Raw genomic sequence first — 21,542 nt, forward strand, 5'->3', positions numbered from 1 at the left:
GGCCAAGGTGTTACTGGGGGTGTCCACCTCAACATCACTGCATTGGCTCTCCCCGTGCCCAAGTTGCAATGAGGGATGTGAAAGGTAAGCACCGCTTGTGTTTGCATGGAAGCTGGGTTTTTTGCTTTTAAGCATGCTTTCCCTCTTCTTCTTCTAGGCTGGCCTAGTTCACTCCACCCCTCTGGTAATTAGTGTTTAGATCACTCCTTCCTTCAGAGGCATGGAAACAACTCCAATTCTTGAATGAAGTACATACCAGATCTAACCTTGACATAAGCGCTAAAAGAATTCATGCAAAGTGAAATGCAGCCCAAGATCTAATTAGATATGATGCAATAAATCTTGCCACATCTGTCTTCAGTCTGGTCTGTATAAAAGGTTGTTGGTGAATGAACAGAGACAAGTGACAATATCTTTGAAGGGAAGCAACACGCTCTTGGGGAAACTATGTTCCAATGCACACAGCTATACTAGCAAAAGAAATCCACAGAGGAAAGATAACAACAGGAGAATGGCAGGGATCTTGGAAATTTTGATTTTTGTGCTGGTGGCTCTTCTGATTCTGCACTTCCTGAGACAGCTCTGGTCACACAGACGCTACCCTCCTGGACCTTTCCCACTTCCTGTCATTGGAGGCATGTGGCAGATTGGGAAAATACTTTCACCAGATACTTTCTTGAAGGTACTTCTTTCTAAATCATTTAGTAGTTGAGTAAGAAGCTGGCTTAATAGAACTGCAGATTATTTTATTTCTACAGCAACTGGTGCGTAAAGTGTTGTGTTGGTAAAACCTTCGGGAAAATGGAAGTGTGACATGTAGTGCAACTTGTCAATTGGAACAATTGTTCCTCTCTTCATCAAAACTACAGTATTCTGCAGGTATTCTGTTTTTTTTTATATATATAAATTTTTATTAATTTTTCAACAAATATTAAAAGACAATACAAAACAATACACAAACAAACAAACAAACAAACAAACATATAAACACGTATAATTTCTTAACCTTTTTTTCCTTAAACCTTCTTTCATCGACTTCCCCATACCTCCTTTTTCTGCATCCCTGTTTTAAATCTTTCCAGCAACCCCTAATTTCAATTACTTATAACATTTCCTTTAAATCCTTTTTCTCATATCCAGTTGTTTGTCACTGCAATTCTATTTTGCATTACCCAAGACATTTTAACACTCATTAATTTTGCAACAGTTCTTAAGATAAACTTTAAATTTCTTCCAATCTTCTTCCACCGTCTCTTTCCCTTGGTCGCGGATTCTGCCAGTCATCTCAGCCAGTCCCATGTAGTCAATCACCTTCGTCTGCCATTCTTCCAGTGTGGGTAGTTCTTGTGTCTTCCAATACTTTGCTAAAAGTACTCTTGCTGCTGTTGTCGCATACATAAAAAACGTCCTATCTTTCTTTGACACCAATTGGCCTACCATGCCCAGGAGAAAGGCCTCTGGTTTCTTCACAAAAGTGCATTTAAGCACCTTTTTCATTTCATTATAAATCATTTCCCAGAAGACCTTAATCTTTGGGCACATCCACCAAAGGTGATAGAAAGTACCTTCAGTTTCATTACATTTCCAGCATTTATTATTGGGCAAATGATAGATTTTTGCAAGCTTGACTGGGGTCATGTACCACCTATAAATCATTTTCATAATATTCTCTCTTAAGGCATTACATGCCGTGAACTTTATACTGGTGGTCCATAACTGTTCCCAGTCAGCAAACATAATGTCATGTCCAATGTCTTGTGCCCATTTAATCATAACTGATTTAACCATCTCATCCTGTGTGTTCCATTTCAACAGCAAGTTATACATTCTTGACAAATTCTTAGTATTGGGTTCCAAAAGCTCTGTTTCTAATTTCGACCTCTCCACCTGAAAGCCAATTTTCCTGTCCTGTTTAAAAACTTCATTTATCTGGTAATAATGAAGCCAGTCTCTTACTTTAGACTTCAATTTCTCATAACTCTGCAATTTAACTTTTCCCTCCTCATACTCTATAATTTCCCAATATTTCGGCCATTTGGATTCCATATTTAATTTTTTCACTTCCTTAGCTTCCATCGGTGACAACCACCTGGGGGTTTTATTTTCCAACAAATCTTTGTACCGAATCCAGACATTGTATAGGGCTTTTCTAACAATATGGTTTTTGAAACCTTGGTGGATTTTAACCTTGTCATACCATATATATGCATGCCAGCCAAATCTGTTATTGAACCCTTCCAAATCCAAAATATCTGTATTTTCAAGAAGCAGCCAATTTTTCAGCCAGCAAAAAGCCGCTGATTCATAATACAATTTTAAGTCCTGCAGGGCAAACCCCCCTCTTTCTTTTGCATCAGTTAGTATCTTAAATTTTATTCTGGGCTTTTTGCCCTGCCAGACAAATCTAGATATATCTTTTTGCCACCTCTTGAAACAATCCATTTTATCCACAATCTGCAATGTTTGAAACAGAAATAACATTCTCGGCAAAACATTCATCTTGATAACAGCAATTCGGCCTAACAAGGAAAGTCTCAGATTTGACCATATTTCTAAATCTTTTTTCACTTCTGCCCAACATTTCTCATAGTTATCTTTAAATAGATTCACATTCTTGGATGTCAAATTTATCCCCAGGTATTTCACCTTCTTTGCTATCGTTAAACCAGTATCACTCTGGAATTTCTCTCTTTCTGCAACTGTTAAATTTTTATCCAATACTTTCGTTTTCTGTTTGTTCAGCTTAAAACCTGCTAATTGACCAAATACTTGTATTAACTCTAAAACTCTTCTCGTACTAGTGTCTGGCTCTTGTAAAGTTAAAACTAAATCATCTGCAAATGCTCTCAGTTTGTATTGTTTAGCTCCGACCTGAATCCCTTTAACCAGCTGGTCCCCTCTGATCATGTTTAATAAAACCTCCAGGACAGATATAAAAAGCAGTGGGGATATTGGGCATCCCTGTCGTGTCCCTTTTTCAATAGCAAATTCTTCTGTAACCACATTATTTACAATCAGTTTTGCTTATAGGATATACACTTATTGGAAATGAAAAGCAAATCTGCAGGTATTCTGCATGCTATAGCAACTTTAATTGTACACATAGTAAATTCAGTTAAGGATTTCAATGTAATAATAATAATAATGATAATAATAATAATAATAATAATTTATTATTTATACCCTGCTCATCTTAATCTGGCTTGGTTTCCCCAGTCACTCTGGGCAGCTTCCAACAAAATATTAAAAATACACTAAAACATCAGACATTAAAAACTTCGGGTCATTCCAGGTCAGTTCAACATGTCATGTCACCCACTGTCTTGCATTTTGATGAAACTTGGCGTACACCTTTCCCTTAAGGTTGAAAGAACCCCCCTTAAATTTCCCCCCTCTATCTCAAACGGTTTTACTTTTATAGCACTTCAAAGTTTCGTGAAATCTGCATTTCTGTTCCTCTTGAGATCCTTGGCCTTGCGTACATTTTATTTTTTCCCCTCCATAACCAATGATCATATCAGATAGAGGGGGGACATTTAAGGGGGTTTCTTTCAACCATAAGGGAAGGGAATACACCAAGTTTCATCAAAATCCAAGACGGTGGGTGACAAAGCCCTTGTTTTTTGCATTGATTTGATGTGGAATGACCCTTTCCCTAAATAGGGCTGCCTTCAGATGTCTTCTAAAAGTCAGATAGTTATTTATTTCCTTGACATCTGATGGGAGGGCGTTCCACAATAACCGCTTCTCACAGTGAGGGAACCGCCAGAAGGCCCTTGGCGCTGGACTGCAGTGTCCGGGCTGAACGATAGGGGTGGAGATGCTCCTTCAGGTATACTGGGCCAAAGCCATTTAGGACTTTAAAGGTCAGCACCAACACACTGAATTTTGCTGGGAAATGTACTGAAAGCCAAGTAGGTCTTTCAAGATTTCAATTTTCTCATCATAACGAATCTTATCTGGCTTGTTTGCATCACCAATAATCATTTTTTAAATATATAATGCCAGATTGATTGGCTGTATGATTACCCTGTATTTAATTTTGGGGGAGCAAATCCATATACATTATTCAGGGATATATAAGAAAAGAAAAACTTTTTGTATACATTATATTAGCTGCAATATTCTAAAATACGTTTGTGAATTACTTTTTTACATATGGGATGACTTTATATTTGACTATGAATTTAATATTCTATAAATTTGTATGTATATTCTATACACTGTATTTACTCGATTGTAATGCATACCTTTTTTTGGCCAAATAACATCATGAAAATTAGGGTGTGCATTAGATTTGATGGCACATTTACATTCACCAGCAAATACGTTTTTGGTTTCAAGGTTTTGAAAATTGAGGTGCACATACTGTATGTATATGTAAATGTCTCCCATAAAACAAAATGATTTCTATTAACTAATATATTGTTATAAGTAGAGTGGGGAGATCTTCCATTAAACCCAAGAAATTGATGAATGTCAGAATCTAGCTAATATTGGGGATATGAATGCAAAACACAATCTGCAGAACTGTGCCACACAAGGAATCCCTGGGCTGGCTTATGGGAACCAGCTTGACCAGGGCTAGTTAAGAACAAAAACATTAATAAACAAAGGTGTGGATGGCTTGTAATTAGCACATCAAAGGAAGGTTCTCAGGTCTGTGCTCACAGGCTGGCCTCACAGGAGAAATGTTGCTCTAAAAAACTAGGCTTGGGATAGCAGATGGATGGGGAGGAGTTGCTTGGAGCAAAGGTGTGTTAGGAAGAAGAAGGAGAACAAAGACAGTACCTTGGACGAGAGCCTTGGACTATAGTGCTACACTGCTGCGGGGAACAAGCCACCCCAGAGATGACCATCCTGTAAGATCTGGACTCCCACAATTCAAATTCAGTTGCAAATATGCGAATAAATCATTTTTCTTAAAGCTACAACAGTTTCCACTACATCCTGATTCTCAAAATAGCACAGACCCTGTGGGAGTGCCTGGAACCTCCTTGGCATCTTGCCACAGCAGCTTGGCAGAGATTGGAGGTGGCCCCCAACCTTTTAACAATATAAAGAATTATAAGGGCTATAAGAAACCCACCCTGGATTGAGAAAATCTAAGCAACTATTAGCCAGTTTTGAATCCGAGCACTGCCAGGGCCACTGCTGCACAGAAAAGCACCTGTGAGCTGCTGCAGCCACCACCACCTCACCTGGTGCTTGTGAGCAGGACCTACCACAGGGGAGGAGGGTCAACTCCTGCCTGAGTATCACTCCTTCAGGGATGTGTTCTGCAAGAAGGAACCAGCAAAGTTGCCATGGCACCAACTATATTGCTGTGTGATTGAGCTATTCCTGGGGGCGCCCTTCCCTTGGAGCTGCCTCTACCCAACGTCTGAGGCTGAGCTTACACTTCTGTAGTAGTTCCTGGATAATGATTTGGCAACAGGCTTCTTGCAGTCACTGAAGGTGCTGGATGGTGCCCCAGTAGTGTTTGTCAAGAAGAAGTGGGCAGTGGAGCTGAAGGTAAAAAAGGGTAAAGGATCACTGGACAGTTGAGTCCGGTCAAAGGCGACTATGGGGTTGCGGCGCTCATCTCGCTTTCAGGTCGAGGGAGCCGTGACGGAAGCCAGAGAGCACGGAAACACTGTTTACCTTCCCGTCACAGTGGTACCTATTTATCTACTTGTACTGGTGTGCTTTCAAACTGCTAAATTGGCAGAAGCTGGGACAAAGCAATGGGAGCTCATCACCAACCTTCCAATCAGCAAGCCCAAGATACTCAGTGGTTTAGACCACAGCACCAACTGCGTCCCTTTAGTGGAGCTGAAACCTTGCTTGGATTATAGAAACCTCAACCTGATCAAATCCCCACTTGGTACCCATTGCCTCTCTGAACGGTTTTCCTTTGCCCCACTCCTTTCCCATGGAAGACTCATTCTTTAGTGCTAAATCGGAGCAAATGTCAATCTGAATAAAATCTAAACTTCTGTTTGTTCTGACTGAGCAGGGGGCGGGCAGCAGAACAAGATTTAGTGTGGGTAAGTCCTCAGTCTCACAACAACTGGATAGCCTTGAAATACACTCTGTTGTGGCGAAAAAGAAGCCTTTGCCAGCTCACTGAATGCCTGTGGCAATGGGCTATAGTCACAAAAGCTTGTAATAATCTGCTATATTTTAACATGACGGTTCTCTTTTCTACTTTGATGCTAATGGCAGCTGGCTAAGCAATATGGAGACATTTACAATGTATGGCTCGGACGTTATCCTGTGGTAGTACTGTCTGGATTCCAAACGGTGAAAGAAGGCCTTACAAACTCACCAGAAGTCTTGTCTGAACGACCGGTGACCCCTTTCCTGAAAGCTGTATTTAAAAAAAAGGGTAAGTTGTTGAGAAGGCTGATGGGTTTTGCTGGCCCTATCTCCAGAGAAGAGTATAAAATCAAACTTTGACTATGCCCATCAACCGAAGCTCTTTCCAACAGCAGAGGTCTTCAAAGAAGTCATTGCACTGCATTTACCAGCTTGGTCATTAGGCACTAAGATTGCCACAAAATGTGGTTCATAGGCTAGGCTCTTGTGCAAAACTCAGAAGTCAACAAAGGTGATATGAACTTATGATAACACTTTTTGTGGGAATCTTGGGAAGGTACTGAAAGAGGAAGTCTTGCTGATTTGAAAGGAAGAAGTGACTCTTCCGTGCATGAGAAGTAGAGTGAAGGAATTAGTGGTGAATATATTCTGATTTCATTAATCCTTTGATGCCTCCTCAATGCTACATGACTGCTGTCCAGAGGGACTAAAGTGCAAAAAAGTGGAACCAAAATAAACTAGAAGAAAAAAATTATAGGATTTCAGCAGAAAGTTATAGGATATACACTTATTGGAAATGAAGCAGTCTCTTCTTTTTATGTTTAGGTTCTTTTCTTTATTGATTTGGCTTTTTATGAACCTTATTTTTTGATAGTTTTCTATAAGTATTACTTATATGCAGGAATTAATATTTGAACATATATATCTGTGATAAAGGAAGACGTTTACAGAGAACTGAGGATTAGAAAAAGAAGGGATCTGTGGAAGACAAATCAGAGAGGGTTTTCTCAGGGTGTGAGGCTGAGGAACGGGGAGACCTCCCAGGTGGGAGATGGGGGGAATCAACTCTCGGTATTCTTTTCTTGATATGTTGCCTTTTCTTATCTTTCTATAAAAGAGTTTGGATTTTATTGCTTAATATGTTAAAACTTTTTTTAAAAACTCTATTAAAAGAAAAGGAAATGAAGCAGTGTGACCACCTCAATAACATAACAATCACAAATAATCATGAATGCACCATTAAAAGGATATCTGGAAGGATCCTGTGTGCTATATTGAAATAAGTTCCAGTGCTTGAAGGCAAGATAGAGTGATGGCCTCTTAGGCATTTTCTGAAGAGTACAGTGCTGGTGAATATCACTTTACTAGACAGATTCTGTGCCAGTCTTGCAGTTCTTAAGCTGTGAAAGAATGGCATCTCTGAAATGCACAGGCATTATCTGCACTAAATTTGGTCTCATCTTGATTGACTGACAATTTTAAAAATATGGCATTTTTGTGAGTAATGTTTTCTCATTGATTCCTTCCTGTTTTAGGTTTGGTCTTTTCAAATGGTCACACCTGGAAGCAGCAGAGACGGTTCAGTGTCATTACTATGCGGAAGCTGGGTCTGGGGAAGAAAGGCATGGAGTTCCAAATACAAGAGGAAGCCCATCGTCTTGTGAAGGTCTTTGCACATGCAAAAGGTATGTGATATTACCGTATTTACATGAATCAAATCACCCTCCAATCTAATGAAGACCTCAGTTTTCAAAACCTTGAAACCAACAAAGTATTTGCTGGTGAATGCAAATGTGCCATCAAATCTAATGTGCACCCTAATTTTCACACTGTAATTTGGCCAAAAAAGGTGCACATTACATTCACGTAAATATGGTAAGTAATGATGCTGATACCTATCCCAGTTTGCAGAGATCTTTATGCATAATCTCTGCACATTTTGGAATGGAATTTCATACATTTTCACTTTTATTCAAATATTTTTAAAATAGCAATTGATCCTAGCAGCTTTCTGAGATATAAATGTAAATGATTTCATTTGCAGGGCAGCCACATGATTTTTCACTCCTCATCACTAATGCAGTGTCCAGCTTGATATGTGTTTTGGCTTTTGGATACCGATTTTCTCTTGAAGATGAAAAATTCCAAAAATTGATTGATGCCGTTGATTGCCTCTTGAAAGATTCAAATACCTTACTTCACTTGGTGAGTAGACTTTTGATTCCCAGAGGCCCTAACTCAAATAAGCATTCACAGAACATTTTGGCAGTACTCCTTAATCTTAGGGCTCATCTACACTTCCATTTATCCTGCAGGTTTCTCCCCCTGGAAAACCTGCTGTTCGCCACTGAATTGGAACAATTGTCAGTTGCTTCTTCTGTGAGTTGATGTTCCAATTCAGTGATAAACAGTGGGTTTTCCTGGGGAAAGTGGCAGGAAAATGAAAAACCATTTGGATCCGTGTCTAGAAAGCAGGGCACAAGCAGAAGTATGCATGAGCCCTCAGAGTACTCGATTCATTGCAGGGATATGTGGATTTAAATCCGGGTTGGATGGCCCGTCTTGTATGCCTCCTTCCAGCAACTTCTGCAGCCAAGCTGATACCAAGGAAGGAAAGTCCACAACCTCCTGAGGGCGTCCATTCCACTGTTAAACAGCTCTTGCTGTCAGAAAGTTCTTGATGATATTCAGTCAGAATCTCCTTTCTTGAAAATTGAAGCCATTGATTCAAGTCCTACCCTATTATTATACTCAGCAGGGTATAATAATAATGATTGCTAATGATAATGATAACAATTAGCACTATTTTTCTAGAAAAAAAGGTGCCACAACTCACCATTAACGCCTCCCTTGTTCTCTTATAATGGCAATGGTGCCAAGCTGAGAGGTGCCGGAACTGAGTTCTAGTGAGTTTCATCTGAAAAAGAAGCCATGATGATGATGATGATGATGATGATTGGAGAAAACAAGCTAGCTCCATTTTCTTTGTGACAGCTACAAATTCACCTGTTACCTCATTCAACCCATGCTTTATGAGTTTTGTCGCAAGAATATCACGGGTGACTTTGTCAAAAGCCTTACTGAAATCAAGATACGCTATAACCACAGCATTCTCCTGATTCACCAAGCTTGTAACTCTATCAAAAAGAGAAATGAGATTCATTTGGCATGGCTTACTTTTGAGAAACCCATGCTGGGTCTTAGTAATCACAGCATCCTTTACTAAGTGCTCACAGACCGACTGCTGAATGAATGAATGTTGCACTAAACTCTTTGCAACAAAAATGAGCCAAAATGTGAAAATAATTCACCTTAGCACTGTGTCCTTAAGCTTTGATAGTTCACATAAATTTAATACATATATACCTCACTTTTCTCTAAAGTATTCAAAGAGGCTAAAGAGAAACCAGGAATGAACAAAAAAACCCCACAAAGCTTCAGAAGCAATATAATCATAACTGCAACACCTATTAAAAACTTATTAAAATAATATGTAGCAGAATCAGAACAGACAGGTTAGTTAAGTTCAGAACACAGCAGCATCCATCCATCAACAGATCATCTTCAGAACCATGTTTATTCACTTAAACAGAAAAGTTTAGGAGGAACTACCTAGAAAGGGTATTTCATGTTTTTGCTGCCACTATGGGAAATTCTCCAAGATTTCTGCCAGCTGCTATATTTCTAATGGTGATGGGACCCAGAGCAGGGCTCAGAGATGGAAGTTGTGGTTCTGAAAGGAGAATACAGCTTTAGGGACCCTGGTCCTGGGTCATGAAGGGCTTAAAAATACATAAGAATGGTGTAAAACGAATGTTATATGAACTGACTGCTGGCAGCTGCTTTTTGTACTGGTTAAACATCCCAACCTGTCTTCTAATGTGGTCCTATTTAGTATGCCCAATTCACTGCCAGCTGAAGTGATGTAAAAGCACTCTGCCACCTGCCACCCAGGAGTAACTCTGGGTCAAAGAGCGCCCACAGACATTTAGCCACAGCCTCAATAATAATCCAGGCCATGATGCTGAAGTGCCAGTCCAAATGAGTTTGTTGACAGACCTTGTTACCTAACCATTTTGTGGTAGTGACTTGTGGTTTTTGCTTTCTCCTCCTCTGCAGCTGTATGAAGTCTTCCCATGGCTCATGAAACATTTCCCAGGGCCTCATAGGAAGTTATTTGCCTCTGCAGACTTGGTACTTTCATTTGCAAAGGAGGAGTTAGAAAGGCATAAAGAGCAACGAAAGGATGAGCCGCAGGATTTCATTGATTTCTATCTACTTCAGATGGAGAAAGTAAGCATCCACTGTCAACTCCAGGCACTTGGGGCCTGTCCACACTACAATGTGTGTTTGTCTGAGTTCCCACTTACCGTATTTTTTGCTCTATAAGACTCACTTTTTCCCTCCTAAAAAGTAAGGGGAAATGTGCGTGCGTCTTATGGAGCGAATGCAGGCTGCACAGCTATCACAGGAGCCAGAACAGCAAGAGGGATTGCTGCTTTCACTGCGCAACGATCCCTCTTGCTGTTCTGGCTTCTGAGATTCAGAATATTTTTTTTCTTGTTTTCCTCCTCCAAAAACTAGGTGCGTCTTGTGGTCTGGTGCATCTTATAGAGCAAAAAATACGGTACTTGTGTAGTCCAGATGAAGTTACCCTCAAACAGCACCTGTCTTGATTCTTTCCCTCTGTAAATTTGGGTGTACCTAATACAGGGATAATTCAATATACAGTTGTACCTTGGTTCTCAAAGGGAATCCATTCCGGAAGTCTATTCAACTTCCAAAACATTTGAAAACCAAGGTGCAGCTTCTGACTGGCTGCAGGAACTTCCGGATTTGCGGCATTTGGGAGCCAAGACATTTGAGTCACAAGGCGTTCAACAACCAAGGTACGACTGTATTGGGGGAAATTGGACTTTAAACCACTTCATTTGGGGTCATAGATGATTTATCGTGATGGTTTTGGTTGGGTGGATCAATAATCACTTTTTGCTGCTCAGAGTGGCTGGGGAAGCCCAGCCAGATGGGCGGGGTATAAATTATTATTATTATTATTATTATTATTATTATTATTATTATTATTTCCTTTCAGCCTCCTTTTCTAGTCCAGCCAGCTTGATTTCATTTTGGGGTGGGGTGGGGTGGTCAGACAACAAAGCCACAGAACCATTCAGAAGTGTAGAAAGTCCCTGATCTGCTCTGAGATGCCTTGTTAGTGGTGTGATCTGATTCAGAAAAACATTTCCAAGATCACCCCAGTTCACCTTGTAATTTCAGGTACGCAAACAGACAATGCAAACCACTATTAAATAAGTTTGGAAGAGGACACCCATAAACTTATTATCTCTTATTCTGCATGTCTTCAGAAGGGTGTTGGAGAGATCCTTTCCTACTCCAATCCATGACTATGTCCAAGTATCTTCCTGCACACTCACCTGCAAAACATATTATTAGGTGTTGCAATAGGAAGACACCCCCCCACCCCAAGGTCAGATAGATTTTGTGTGGCCTGTAAATAATTCCAACATTTCACCTTTTCCCATTATCGTCAATAGAGCAAGGATGACCCCAACTCTACCTTTGATGAAGAGAACCTGGCAGAGTGTGTTCTTGACCTCTTTGTCGCAGGGACAGAGACGACTGCTGCTACTCTGCAATGGGGACTGCTCCTCATGGTGTCTTATCCAGATGTTCAAGGTGAGGGAGAACTTTGCAATGGAAGCAAGCACCTCCCTAGATCCCTGTAGGGAAGAGCTTAGATTTATCTGCTTTTTTTAGTAGCAGGTTGTGATTCTTCCAAGGTGTCATAATGGGTGGATGACAAATATATGTTCATAGTCTGAGCACAATTATTTTCTCAAGAGCAACCATCCTCTACAGTTTAGTTGCTGTGTGTTTCTCAGATTAAAACTAGTGGATTTTAAAATACGGTAAAGCTTAATTTCCCACTTTTTCCTGCAGATAAAGTCTACAAGGAGATGGAAGATGTTTTAGGTTCCACCCTTCCCATTTGCTATGAAGATCGAAAGAAACTGCCTTACACCAATGCGGTGATGCATGAAATTTTGCGTGCAAAATATCCCTTATTAATTGGGATTCCCAGGCGAAGTGCAAAGGATATGGAAATGCATGGTTTTCACATTCCAAAGGTACAGGATATAGATAAGGCAACAGCTGTATATTTTGAAAGCAAAGAGCACCTGATAGTGGCACTTTAAATGCACACATGTAGCACAAAATCTGAGGGAGAAGGATCTCCCCTCTCTCTCGAAAAAAATATCTGAAGATTAATAACCTGAAAGTTAAAAAATTCTATTATGACAAATACAAGGAACAGACTATTGCATAAGTGATCTGGAATGAGAGGATGAAACCCAAACACATAACTAGTTTTATCAAGATACATATAATCATAGAATTGTAGAGTTGGAAGGGACGCTGAGGGTCATCTAGTCCAACTCCTTGCAATACAGGAATCTCAACTACAACATCCATAACAGATGGTCATCTAACCTCCAAAGGCATAAAAACTTGCAAGGAAAGTATCCAGTACAAGAATCCCTGGACCTGCTTTCCTATAATTTGGCAGGCTTTTTCCACCTGTGAGGGATTAGCATGCATGCCAATCTCATTCCCTTCTGTTAAAAGGGAAAGAAAAGTTATATAATTCCCAACAACAAATAGAAGCAGAAGGAGAGTAGCCTCAAACACGCCCTGTGCTGAACTCAGCAGCCTCTGATGTGCCTTGGGCTGACACACACTATATTCTGATGCACCAAATCAGAATTAGAATTAAATATTGTGATTATTGTACACCATAAATATAGACTGTATCTTGGTATGTTAGAAATGTGTTAAGATTGATTACTGCGGCAGTGAATGGCAAAACTGTTTTGTGCTGGTCCAGACACATTCTGAGCCAACTGTTTCTTCTTTTCAGAGGACACTTGTTTTTACAGATCTGAACTCTGTTCTTGTCGATCCCACGCGATGGGAAACACCTGAAGAGTTCAACCCGCACCATTTTTTGGACACGGATGGAAATTTTAGGTCTAGAGAAGAATACCTGCCATTTGGAGCAGGTAAATGTAGAAATAATCATGGCCATATTTAGTAGCTTGTTTCAAACAAGCGAATGGTCAAAGGTGATTAAACAGAGGGAGGGCCATGAATGGATCCCCTGTGGTTTAAAAATCAGGTTGGAGTGATAGTGTTGAGAGAGCAATGAATTTAACATTCTTCTTCCACACCATTTTCAATCCAATCTGAATTCTCCCTCCATAGAGTAGGGGTATCTCTCCAGATGTTGTTGGGCTACAACGTCCATCATCCATGACTCTTGCCCATGCTGGCTGGAGCTGACAGGAGTTGTAGTGGCACTTGGAGGGTAACACATTGGCTATCCCTGCTTTGGCGCAAACAGCATCTCTGGAAGAGCAATTTAGTTTAGGGAAATGGTTTAAGAGGGGAAGGGTTAAAATCTTCACTCTCCTAGAATTAAAGCCCCAATCAGAATTGGGGGATCCAGTGGCTATATATATTTATCTATTGCAGTTTTCTTCCTTTTTTATTTACAAAATTATATACTGAAAGTTTCATAAAATTCCAAAAATTATTAACATAAAATGATGAACTAGTTATAAACTGTAACTCTGTTGTAAATTGCATCCACTTCCATGTACAAAATATTTTTTTTCTCTATGGCTGCTGCAGAAGGTGAGCCCAGAACAACCAGCTGCTCCAGCCTCTTCTCGCTCTCTTTCCATCTCTCTCTCTCCATTTCTTCTTTTTGTTGTAAGGAGCATCGCACCCCATAGTCGCCTTTGACCGGATCTCCATCGTGAGAGCCAGTGTGGTGTAGTGGTTAAGAGCGGTAGTCACGTAATCTGGGGAACTGGGTTTGCGTCTCCGCTCCTCCACATGCAGCTGCTGGGTGACCTTGGGCCAGCCACACTTCTTTGAAGTCTCTCAGCCCCACTCACCTCACAGAGTGTTTGTTGTGGGGGAGGAAGGGAAAGGAGATTGTTAGCCGCTTTGAGACTCCTGAAGGGGAGTGAAAGTCGGGATATCAAATCCAAACTACTACTCTTCTTCTTCTTCTTCTTCTTCTTCTTCTTCTTCTTCTTCTTCTTCTTCTTCTTCCATCATCACTGTGGCAGCTGCCTCTATTGGCCACCAGGTGTCTTCTCTGAGATGTTGGGGATTCACCCACAGGCAATGTGTGCACTTTGATTATTCCTTCCCTTAAGCCAGGGGTCAGCAAGGTTTACCGGCCATGAGCCGGATTACTCCCACAGAGATCGTCTGTGGACCGGACTGGCGCAGCGCGACGCCGGAAATCGCGTCTGCGCATGCCCAGACGCCAAAAATTGCACCTGCGCAGAAGCAATTTTTGGCATCTGGACATGTGCAGACGCGATTTCCAGTATCTGCACATGCGCAGACACAATTTCTGGTGCCGCTCGGCGTGTCCCCGTGCCGCGCTGCACTGGTTTAGTGCAGTGTGCGGGGGACTCGTTGAGCGGATGGCTTGGTTCAGGGGTGGCTCGTAGGATGGTAAAATGGTCTTCATGGGCCACACATTGCTGACCCCTGCCTTAAGCTGTTCTGGCAGTAGTTAGACCTGCTTTCCCAAAGTACTACATATAGTGATACAGCCACGACCTGTATGCTCCATATCCAAATTCTCACTCTGCTTTCAAGCTTAGTCTTCCTTTGGGAACTGCAGCCGCTCAAGGTCAGCTTCCAGTATTTCCTGGAGCAAAGCCAGGACCCTCAGGATGTCAGCCCAGAGGATTAAAGGGAGGTACTTTGGGAGTAGCTGTTTTCCAGCTTTTTGTTGCTGTTGTTATGGCTAAAACTACTGGCTGAGCAAACCAGATGAACTGGAGAATAGATGGAGTTGGTTATGACTCACTTGCTGCTTCCGCCTTCTTTCCTCTGCAGGGGCTCGAGCCTGTGTGGGAGAGCAGATGGCCAAGATGGAGATATTCCTCTTCCTAACCACCCTGTTGAGGGCATTCCGCTTCCAGCTGCCAGAAGGAGTGAAAGAAGTCAATAACAAGCCTGTTTTGGGGCTGACATTGCACCCCCACCCTCACAAACTCTGTGCTATTCCCCGCTGCAGTGCATCAGGAAGCATATAAAAATAATTACCGTGGTTTATTTATTTATTGCCATAAATTTCTCCATTATTATTATTTTTCACTTTGACTGACATTCTGTCCTTGGCTTTCTCAGTTCTACTATCATTGGACCAATTAAAATATCCCTCTTTTGTTGCAGGGGCAGAGTTGGTAATCTTTGATAATATGGCACTCTGAGCTAGGCCAAAATTTGGCACCCCCAAACAGATCTTCTCAATTATGTGTCTTCCCAATTTTGTGCCCCCTCGGCTCAGTGCCCTGTGGAGGGGAACCTCCCATGCCCTTTGCAGTTTCTGTGCTCAGGACTGAATTCTATATCTGAACTTAGGTATTTTTACCCTATTCCATTCAAAGGTGAAAAGGAGGTTCATTTGTTGAATCTGCTCTTTTTCAGCTTATGGAGTCATTGTATTTTCTTTGTTAAGTGCTGAATTGGACATTTAAAATGGAGAATTGCATGCTGAGATGGGTCAGTGGTGGAGTTTTGTGCTGTGTTGACATACTAACCTATTTGTAGCACAAAAATGTAGCTTTTTTCGATCCAGAATCGTTCATTCTTGTCCTCAACATACTGCTTTCATTCTAGACTGATTCTAGATCCTGCCTAGGGGTGGCTACTTGATATGTGAAAACCCTCCTCATTATTATGTTTTCTACGCCTTTTCCACTGTGCACATGCCCCAGATGAATCAAGAAGGAAATGGTGGTTGTGATCATGCTATACACCCAGCCCACAATGCCATTGGTCAGGTGTAGATACTTTCTGTGCCACCATTGCTGGGATAGTGCATATCGGTTTTCAAATGGACACACTGTAGGGTAACTCTAGGTAGGGCTAGGAAAGATTTCCTCTTTGAAAGCTGGAGACATGCTGGCAGTTGGTGCTGACAATACTGAGCTGAATAGAAGAATGGTAAGGTAGCCTTCTATGTTGCTGTCTCTGCCCACAACAAAACCCCACCTTTTCAAAAGGCAGAATAATAGTGCTAAAGGCATCTACAACTGTGCAGGTTGTGCTACTTTTCTGTTTGGGGTGGGGGTAGTTTATGAGGTCTGAGAAAATGGAAGAACTGAGGTGAAATAAAGTTCACCATGATTGGGTGCTGGCATTGTGCGGGTGCCCTCTAAAAAGCATCCATACAATGCGCCCACACAATCATGGTGAACCTGCCATTTTCAGCTGTGAATGGTTTCTTCCCTGCCACAAACGTGTGTTTGTGCAGTGTTGGGGATAGGAACCATGTTTGTTTATTTCCTTTACTAAATGCTTCTTATTAAGCATCTCAAAGTGATTCCACGGTACAGTAAAAACCATATGCAAAACAACTGCATTTGTGAAAAGAGTTAATACCATTGGATATATAAAAACAATTTCAGCTAAATTCAGATACTGACTGCGATAAAAGTAATCACTTAGAAGGCATGTTTGAAGAGGAAATTCTTCAACAGGTGCCAAAAATACAATAAAGACAGTGCCTGTTTACTTAAAAGTACGGTAAACCTTGCAATGATACAAGTGTACAGAGAGATCCACTAGCACTTTACCATGCTAGCTCACCATGCTATACTGAACCTTACAGCATGTAATCTTCAGCTTCTCTGCTGATAGCCTTGCACTGAGCAAAACCTCTTCTCAGTGGCTACTTCACACTCCTGCCAATGCTGCTGAATGCAGTCTTGGCCTTATAGCTGCCTCTGTACACACATACATCCCTTAAAGAAAGGGAGGGTGGATGAGTCTGTAAATAAAGTAGTGTGTAGCTACTGACTGTCTCTTTCTTCTGCAGTGGGATGCTAGAAGACGAGTGTGCTCCTCTCAGGATGGAGGGGTCGCTTATTACAGGTCTCTCTGGACTGAGGGCAATTTACAGCCAGAGGGTGACCATCGGAGAGACACCTCGGTGTCTTGGGAAGGTGGCGGCATTCCCGGGCGTTTTTCCAACAAATGGTAGCAGAGGATGGTTACGTACAATGGTTATGTCCGATGGTTGCCGATGGTCGTGGGTTCTAAGCCACCCAGTGCAGCTGGCATGCTAGCTCTAAACAGAATCCAGACACAGAGGATGGGCTGCTCAAGACATGGGCCAAACACTTAGTGCAATTTCACCCATTTTTTTCAAATTACACCAACAGTCTCTTCTATACTAAGGGAATTGCATGATTTTGGAAGGAACTTCGAAAGGGACCTTTTAAAGCTTAACTGCCTATATTTCCACACTTTGCTGCATGTTTTGTAATTTTTAATCTCTACTGGGGCTCTCTCATTAAAGAGTACTTGCCCCAAACCTGGATCTAGGCATCGAGGGAATCCTTCTATTTTACTCTTGCCACAGATAGACGCTAAAGGAGAAGATAATATTTGGATAGTGCTGGCTGTGTAACTAAAACCCATTTCAGGGTGCCAGCTACAGGAGGTAATGGATCAGGCTTCAGGTGTAAATGAAGCCTCATCCTAGATAGTAACATCAGGTGTAAAGAAAGAAACCAGCATTACACCCCAGTCTTTTTATTCATGAGCTTAAAGGTTGATTTCCTGAGGAAACTTATTTTTTCTTGCTGCACAAGTTGAGCACAAACATGCTTTCATTCCAAACGGCAGCAATTACCTGCAGGGGTCAGTGGTGTTGTTGTTGTTGGAGTGTGCCTTTGTGATTTTCATATTATAAGAACCTGCAGTTAAATTTGAGTGCAGAGTAGCTGATTTTCATTTGAGTATATCTCAACAGGTGGGATTTAGAGAAGGCAAGAGTAAGATAGACCACTATATGATGCTCCAACATCTCAAGGAGAAATACTCATCATGGAGCGTGGTATCACTATGTTGTTGTTGTTTAGTCGTTTAGTCGTGTCCGACTCTTCGTGACCCCATGGACCAGAGCACGCCAGGCACTTCTGTCTTCCACTACCTCCCACAGTTTGGTCAGACTCATGCTGGTAACCTCGAAAACACTATCCAACCATCTCGTCCTCTGTCGTCCCCTTCTCCTTGTGCCCTCCATCTTTCCCAGCATCAGTGTCTTCTCCAGGGAGTCTTCTCTTCTCATGAGGTGGCCAAAGTATTGGAGCCTCAGCTTCACGATCTGTCCTTCCAGTGAGCACTCAGGGCTGATTTCCTTAAGAATGGAGAGGTTTGATCTTCTTGCAGTCCATGGGACTCTCAAGAGTCTCCTCCAGCACCAAAATGCAAAAGCATAAATTCTTCGGCGATCAGCCTTCTTTATGGTCCAGCTCTCACTTCCATACATCACTACTGGGAAAACCATGGCTTTAACTATACGGACCTTTATTGGCAAGGTGACGTCTCTACTTCTCAAGATGCTGTCTAGGCCTGTCATTGCCCTTCTCCCAAGAAGCAGGCGTCTTTTAATTTCGTGGCTGCTGTCACCATCTGCAGTGATCATGGAGCCCAAGAAAGTAAAATCTCTCACTGCCTCCATTTCTTCCCCTTCTATTTGCCAGGAGGTGATGGGACCAGTGGCCATGATCTTCGTTTTTTTGATGTTGAGCCTCAGACCATATTTTGAGCTCTCCTCTTTCACCCTCATTAAAAGGTTCTTTAATTCCTCCTCACTTTCTGCCATCAAGGTTGTGTCATCTGCATATCTGAGGTTGTTGATATTTCTTCCGGCAATCTTAATTCCAGTTTGGGATTCATCCAGCCCAGCCTTTCGCATGATGTATTCTGCGTATAAATTAAATAAGCAGGGAGACAAAATACAGCCTTGTCGTAACTCTATTAGTCTTTGCCCTGCTTCGTTTCGATCTCCAAGGCCAAACTTGCCATTTGTTCCTTTTATCTCTTGCCTCCCTACTTTAGCATTCCAATCCCCTATAATGAGAAGAACATCCTTCTTTGGTGTCACTTCTATAAGGTGTTGTAAGTCTTCATAGAATTGGTCAATTTCAGTTTCTTCAGCACCAGTGGTTGGTGCATAAACTTGGATTACTGTGATGTTAAAAGGTCTGCCTTGGATTCGTATCGAGATCATTCTATCATTTTTGAGATTGCATCCCAGTACAGCTTTCGCCACTCTTTTGTTGACTATGAGGGCCACTCCATTTCTTTTACGGGTTTCTTGCCCACAGTAGTAGATGTGATGGTCATCCGAACTGAATTCGCCCATTCCCGTCCATTTTAGTTCACTGATGCCCAGGATGTCAATATTTATTCTTGCCATCTCATTTTTGACCACCTCCAACTTACCCAGGTTCATGGTTCTTACATTCCAGGTTCCTATGCAATATTTTTCTTTACAGCATTGGACTTTCCTTTCGCTTCCAGGCATATCCGCAACTGAGCGTCCTTTCGGCTTTGGCCCAGCTGCTTTATTAGCTCTGGATCTACTTGTACTTGCCCTCCGCTCTTCCCCAGTAGCATGTTGGACGCCTTCCGACCTGAGGGGCTCATCTTCCAGCGTCATAACTTTTATATGCCTGTTGTCTTTGTCCATGGAGTTTTCTTGGCAAGGATACTGGAGTGGCTTGCCGGTTCCTCCTCCAGGTGGATCACGTTTGGTCAAAACTCTCCACTATGACCTGTTCATCTTGTGTGCCCTGCTCGGCGTAGTTCATAGCTTCTCTGAGTTCTTCAAGCCCCTTCGCCACGGCAAGGCAGTGATCCATGAAGGGGGGTACCACTATACGTCGCCTTTATTGATCTAAAGGGGGCCTTTGATTCCATCTCTAGATCTAATCTCTGGCACAAGTAAGAGGCCACAAACATTGATTGAAGGCTTTTATCGACCTGGTTAAAAGCCTAAGCAGACAAAAGCTCCACTCTTCCAAGCTACACCATCATTGGATTTCAGTTCTGCTGTATGCAGATGCTGCTGCAATTTTATCAATGATTCCAGCCTTAGAAGAATATTGTAATGAAGATTCCCTTACAATAAATCACCAGAAAACCCCCCAAAGATAAAGGCATTTGGTAAACAAGATTAGAACATGGACCACTGGACAGTGGCGGAGGAAGCCTCTCGGGTACCTGGGGCTGGACGAACCGCCCATAGGGATGAATGGGATGGGGCGAGCGGCACCCATAGGGATGGACAGGATGGGGGGCACCCATTCCCGCCCCCTCCATTGTTTGCTCGCCTTCCTTCTTCCCATCCTCTCCCCTGCCTTCTCCAGCCAGGAGTGTGGGGTAATGGTGGGGGGAACTGTGCAGGGGGGTGGCCAGTGCGATCCGCTGTGCTCTGCGGCATCAGCATTGGGGCGAGCTGCGCAGGGGGTGGTGTGATCCGGGGCGCGCTGCGGTGCCGGGGCGAGCCGTTGTGTGCTGTGGCGTTGGCAGCTCAAGCCTTTTTGCCACCCTCCTCAAGGATGGCACCCGGGGCGGAGTGCCCCCACCGCCCCCCTTCCTACGCCCCTGCCATTGGAGGCCATAAAATTGAAGATGTGCTGACCTTTAATATCTAGGTGTAATTTTCCAGGCCTCTGGCTCAAGGAAAGCCCATAACATTCAAGTAACCAACAATGGTAAAAAATAAATAAATCTGTGCATAACATCCTCAAATTTCTCCAGACTAGGGGTGGCCACTACACTCACGCATCTTCAAAACTATACCAGGCTAAAGTTTTGGCCCAACTGTTATATGGTACCATTTTAGGACCACCACCTTCCCTTTTCTTCTGTTTAGAGCAAGTTCATTCATAATTCCTAAGAATGGTGGTACAAGTCCCTAGAAGTGTATCAGACGCCATGTTATGACTGGAGATTGGTTAGAGTGGAAGCTAAGGTGTGCCTCACTTCCATAAACTTCTGGCTGAAGATCTGCTATTTCCCACAAGGTGTCCCCCATCCTATATTTATGCATCTGGTTCTTCCTGCTTAAGTGCAGAACCTTACATTTGTCCCTATTGAAATTCATTTTGTTAGCTTGCGCCCAGTTCTCCAATCTGTTACGGTCATTTTGAATTCTGGTTCTGTCTTCTCCCAGCCCTCCCTGTTTGGTGTCATCTGCAGATTTGATGAGCATCTCACCAATTGCTTCATTCAAGTCATTTTAAAACAACAATGGGCCCAGGACAGAACTGTGCAGCACCCCACTTGTCACTTTTTCCCAGGATGATGAGGAACCATTAATGACTACTCTTTGGGTTCCATCAGTCAACCAGCTACAAATCCACCTAACAATTACCTAGTTCAACCAACATTTTACCAGCTTCCTTGCGAGAATATCATGGGGGTCTTTGTCAAAAGCCTTACTAAAATAAAAATACACAATATTCACATCATTCACCTGACCCACCAAGCTTATAACTCCATCAAAAAGAAATGAGATTCATCTGACATGACTTACTTTTGAGAAACGC

At 42.2% G+C, this 21,542-nt stretch overlaps 1 protein-coding gene across 1 annotated transcript; it reads left to right on the forward strand.

The window, feature by feature from the left end:
- The first annotated feature begins 426 nt into the window (after positions 1-426).
- Positions 427-15,450, forward strand: LOC128414869 (cytochrome P450 2J4-like). Its single transcript, XM_053390784.1, has 9 exons — positions 427-682; positions 6,208-6,370; positions 7,617-7,766; positions 8,126-8,286; positions 10,201-10,374; positions 11,637-11,778; positions 12,043-12,230; positions 13,022-13,163; positions 15,028-15,450. Exons 1-9 carry the CDS (start codon positions 512-514, stop codon positions 15,225-15,227), a joined length of 1,491 nt encoding a protein of 496 aa, XP_053246759.1. The 5' UTR covers positions 427-511; the 3' UTR covers positions 15,228-15,450.
- Positions 15,451-21,542: the final 6,092 nt, after the last annotated feature.

This window comes from Podarcis raffonei, chromosome 5 (assembly GCF_027172205.1).
Source record: "Podarcis raffonei isolate rPodRaf1 chromosome 5, rPodRaf1.pri, whole genome shotgun sequence".
Classification (NCBI taxonomy): domain Eukaryota; kingdom Metazoa; phylum Chordata; class Lepidosauria; order Squamata; family Lacertidae; genus Podarcis; species Podarcis raffonei.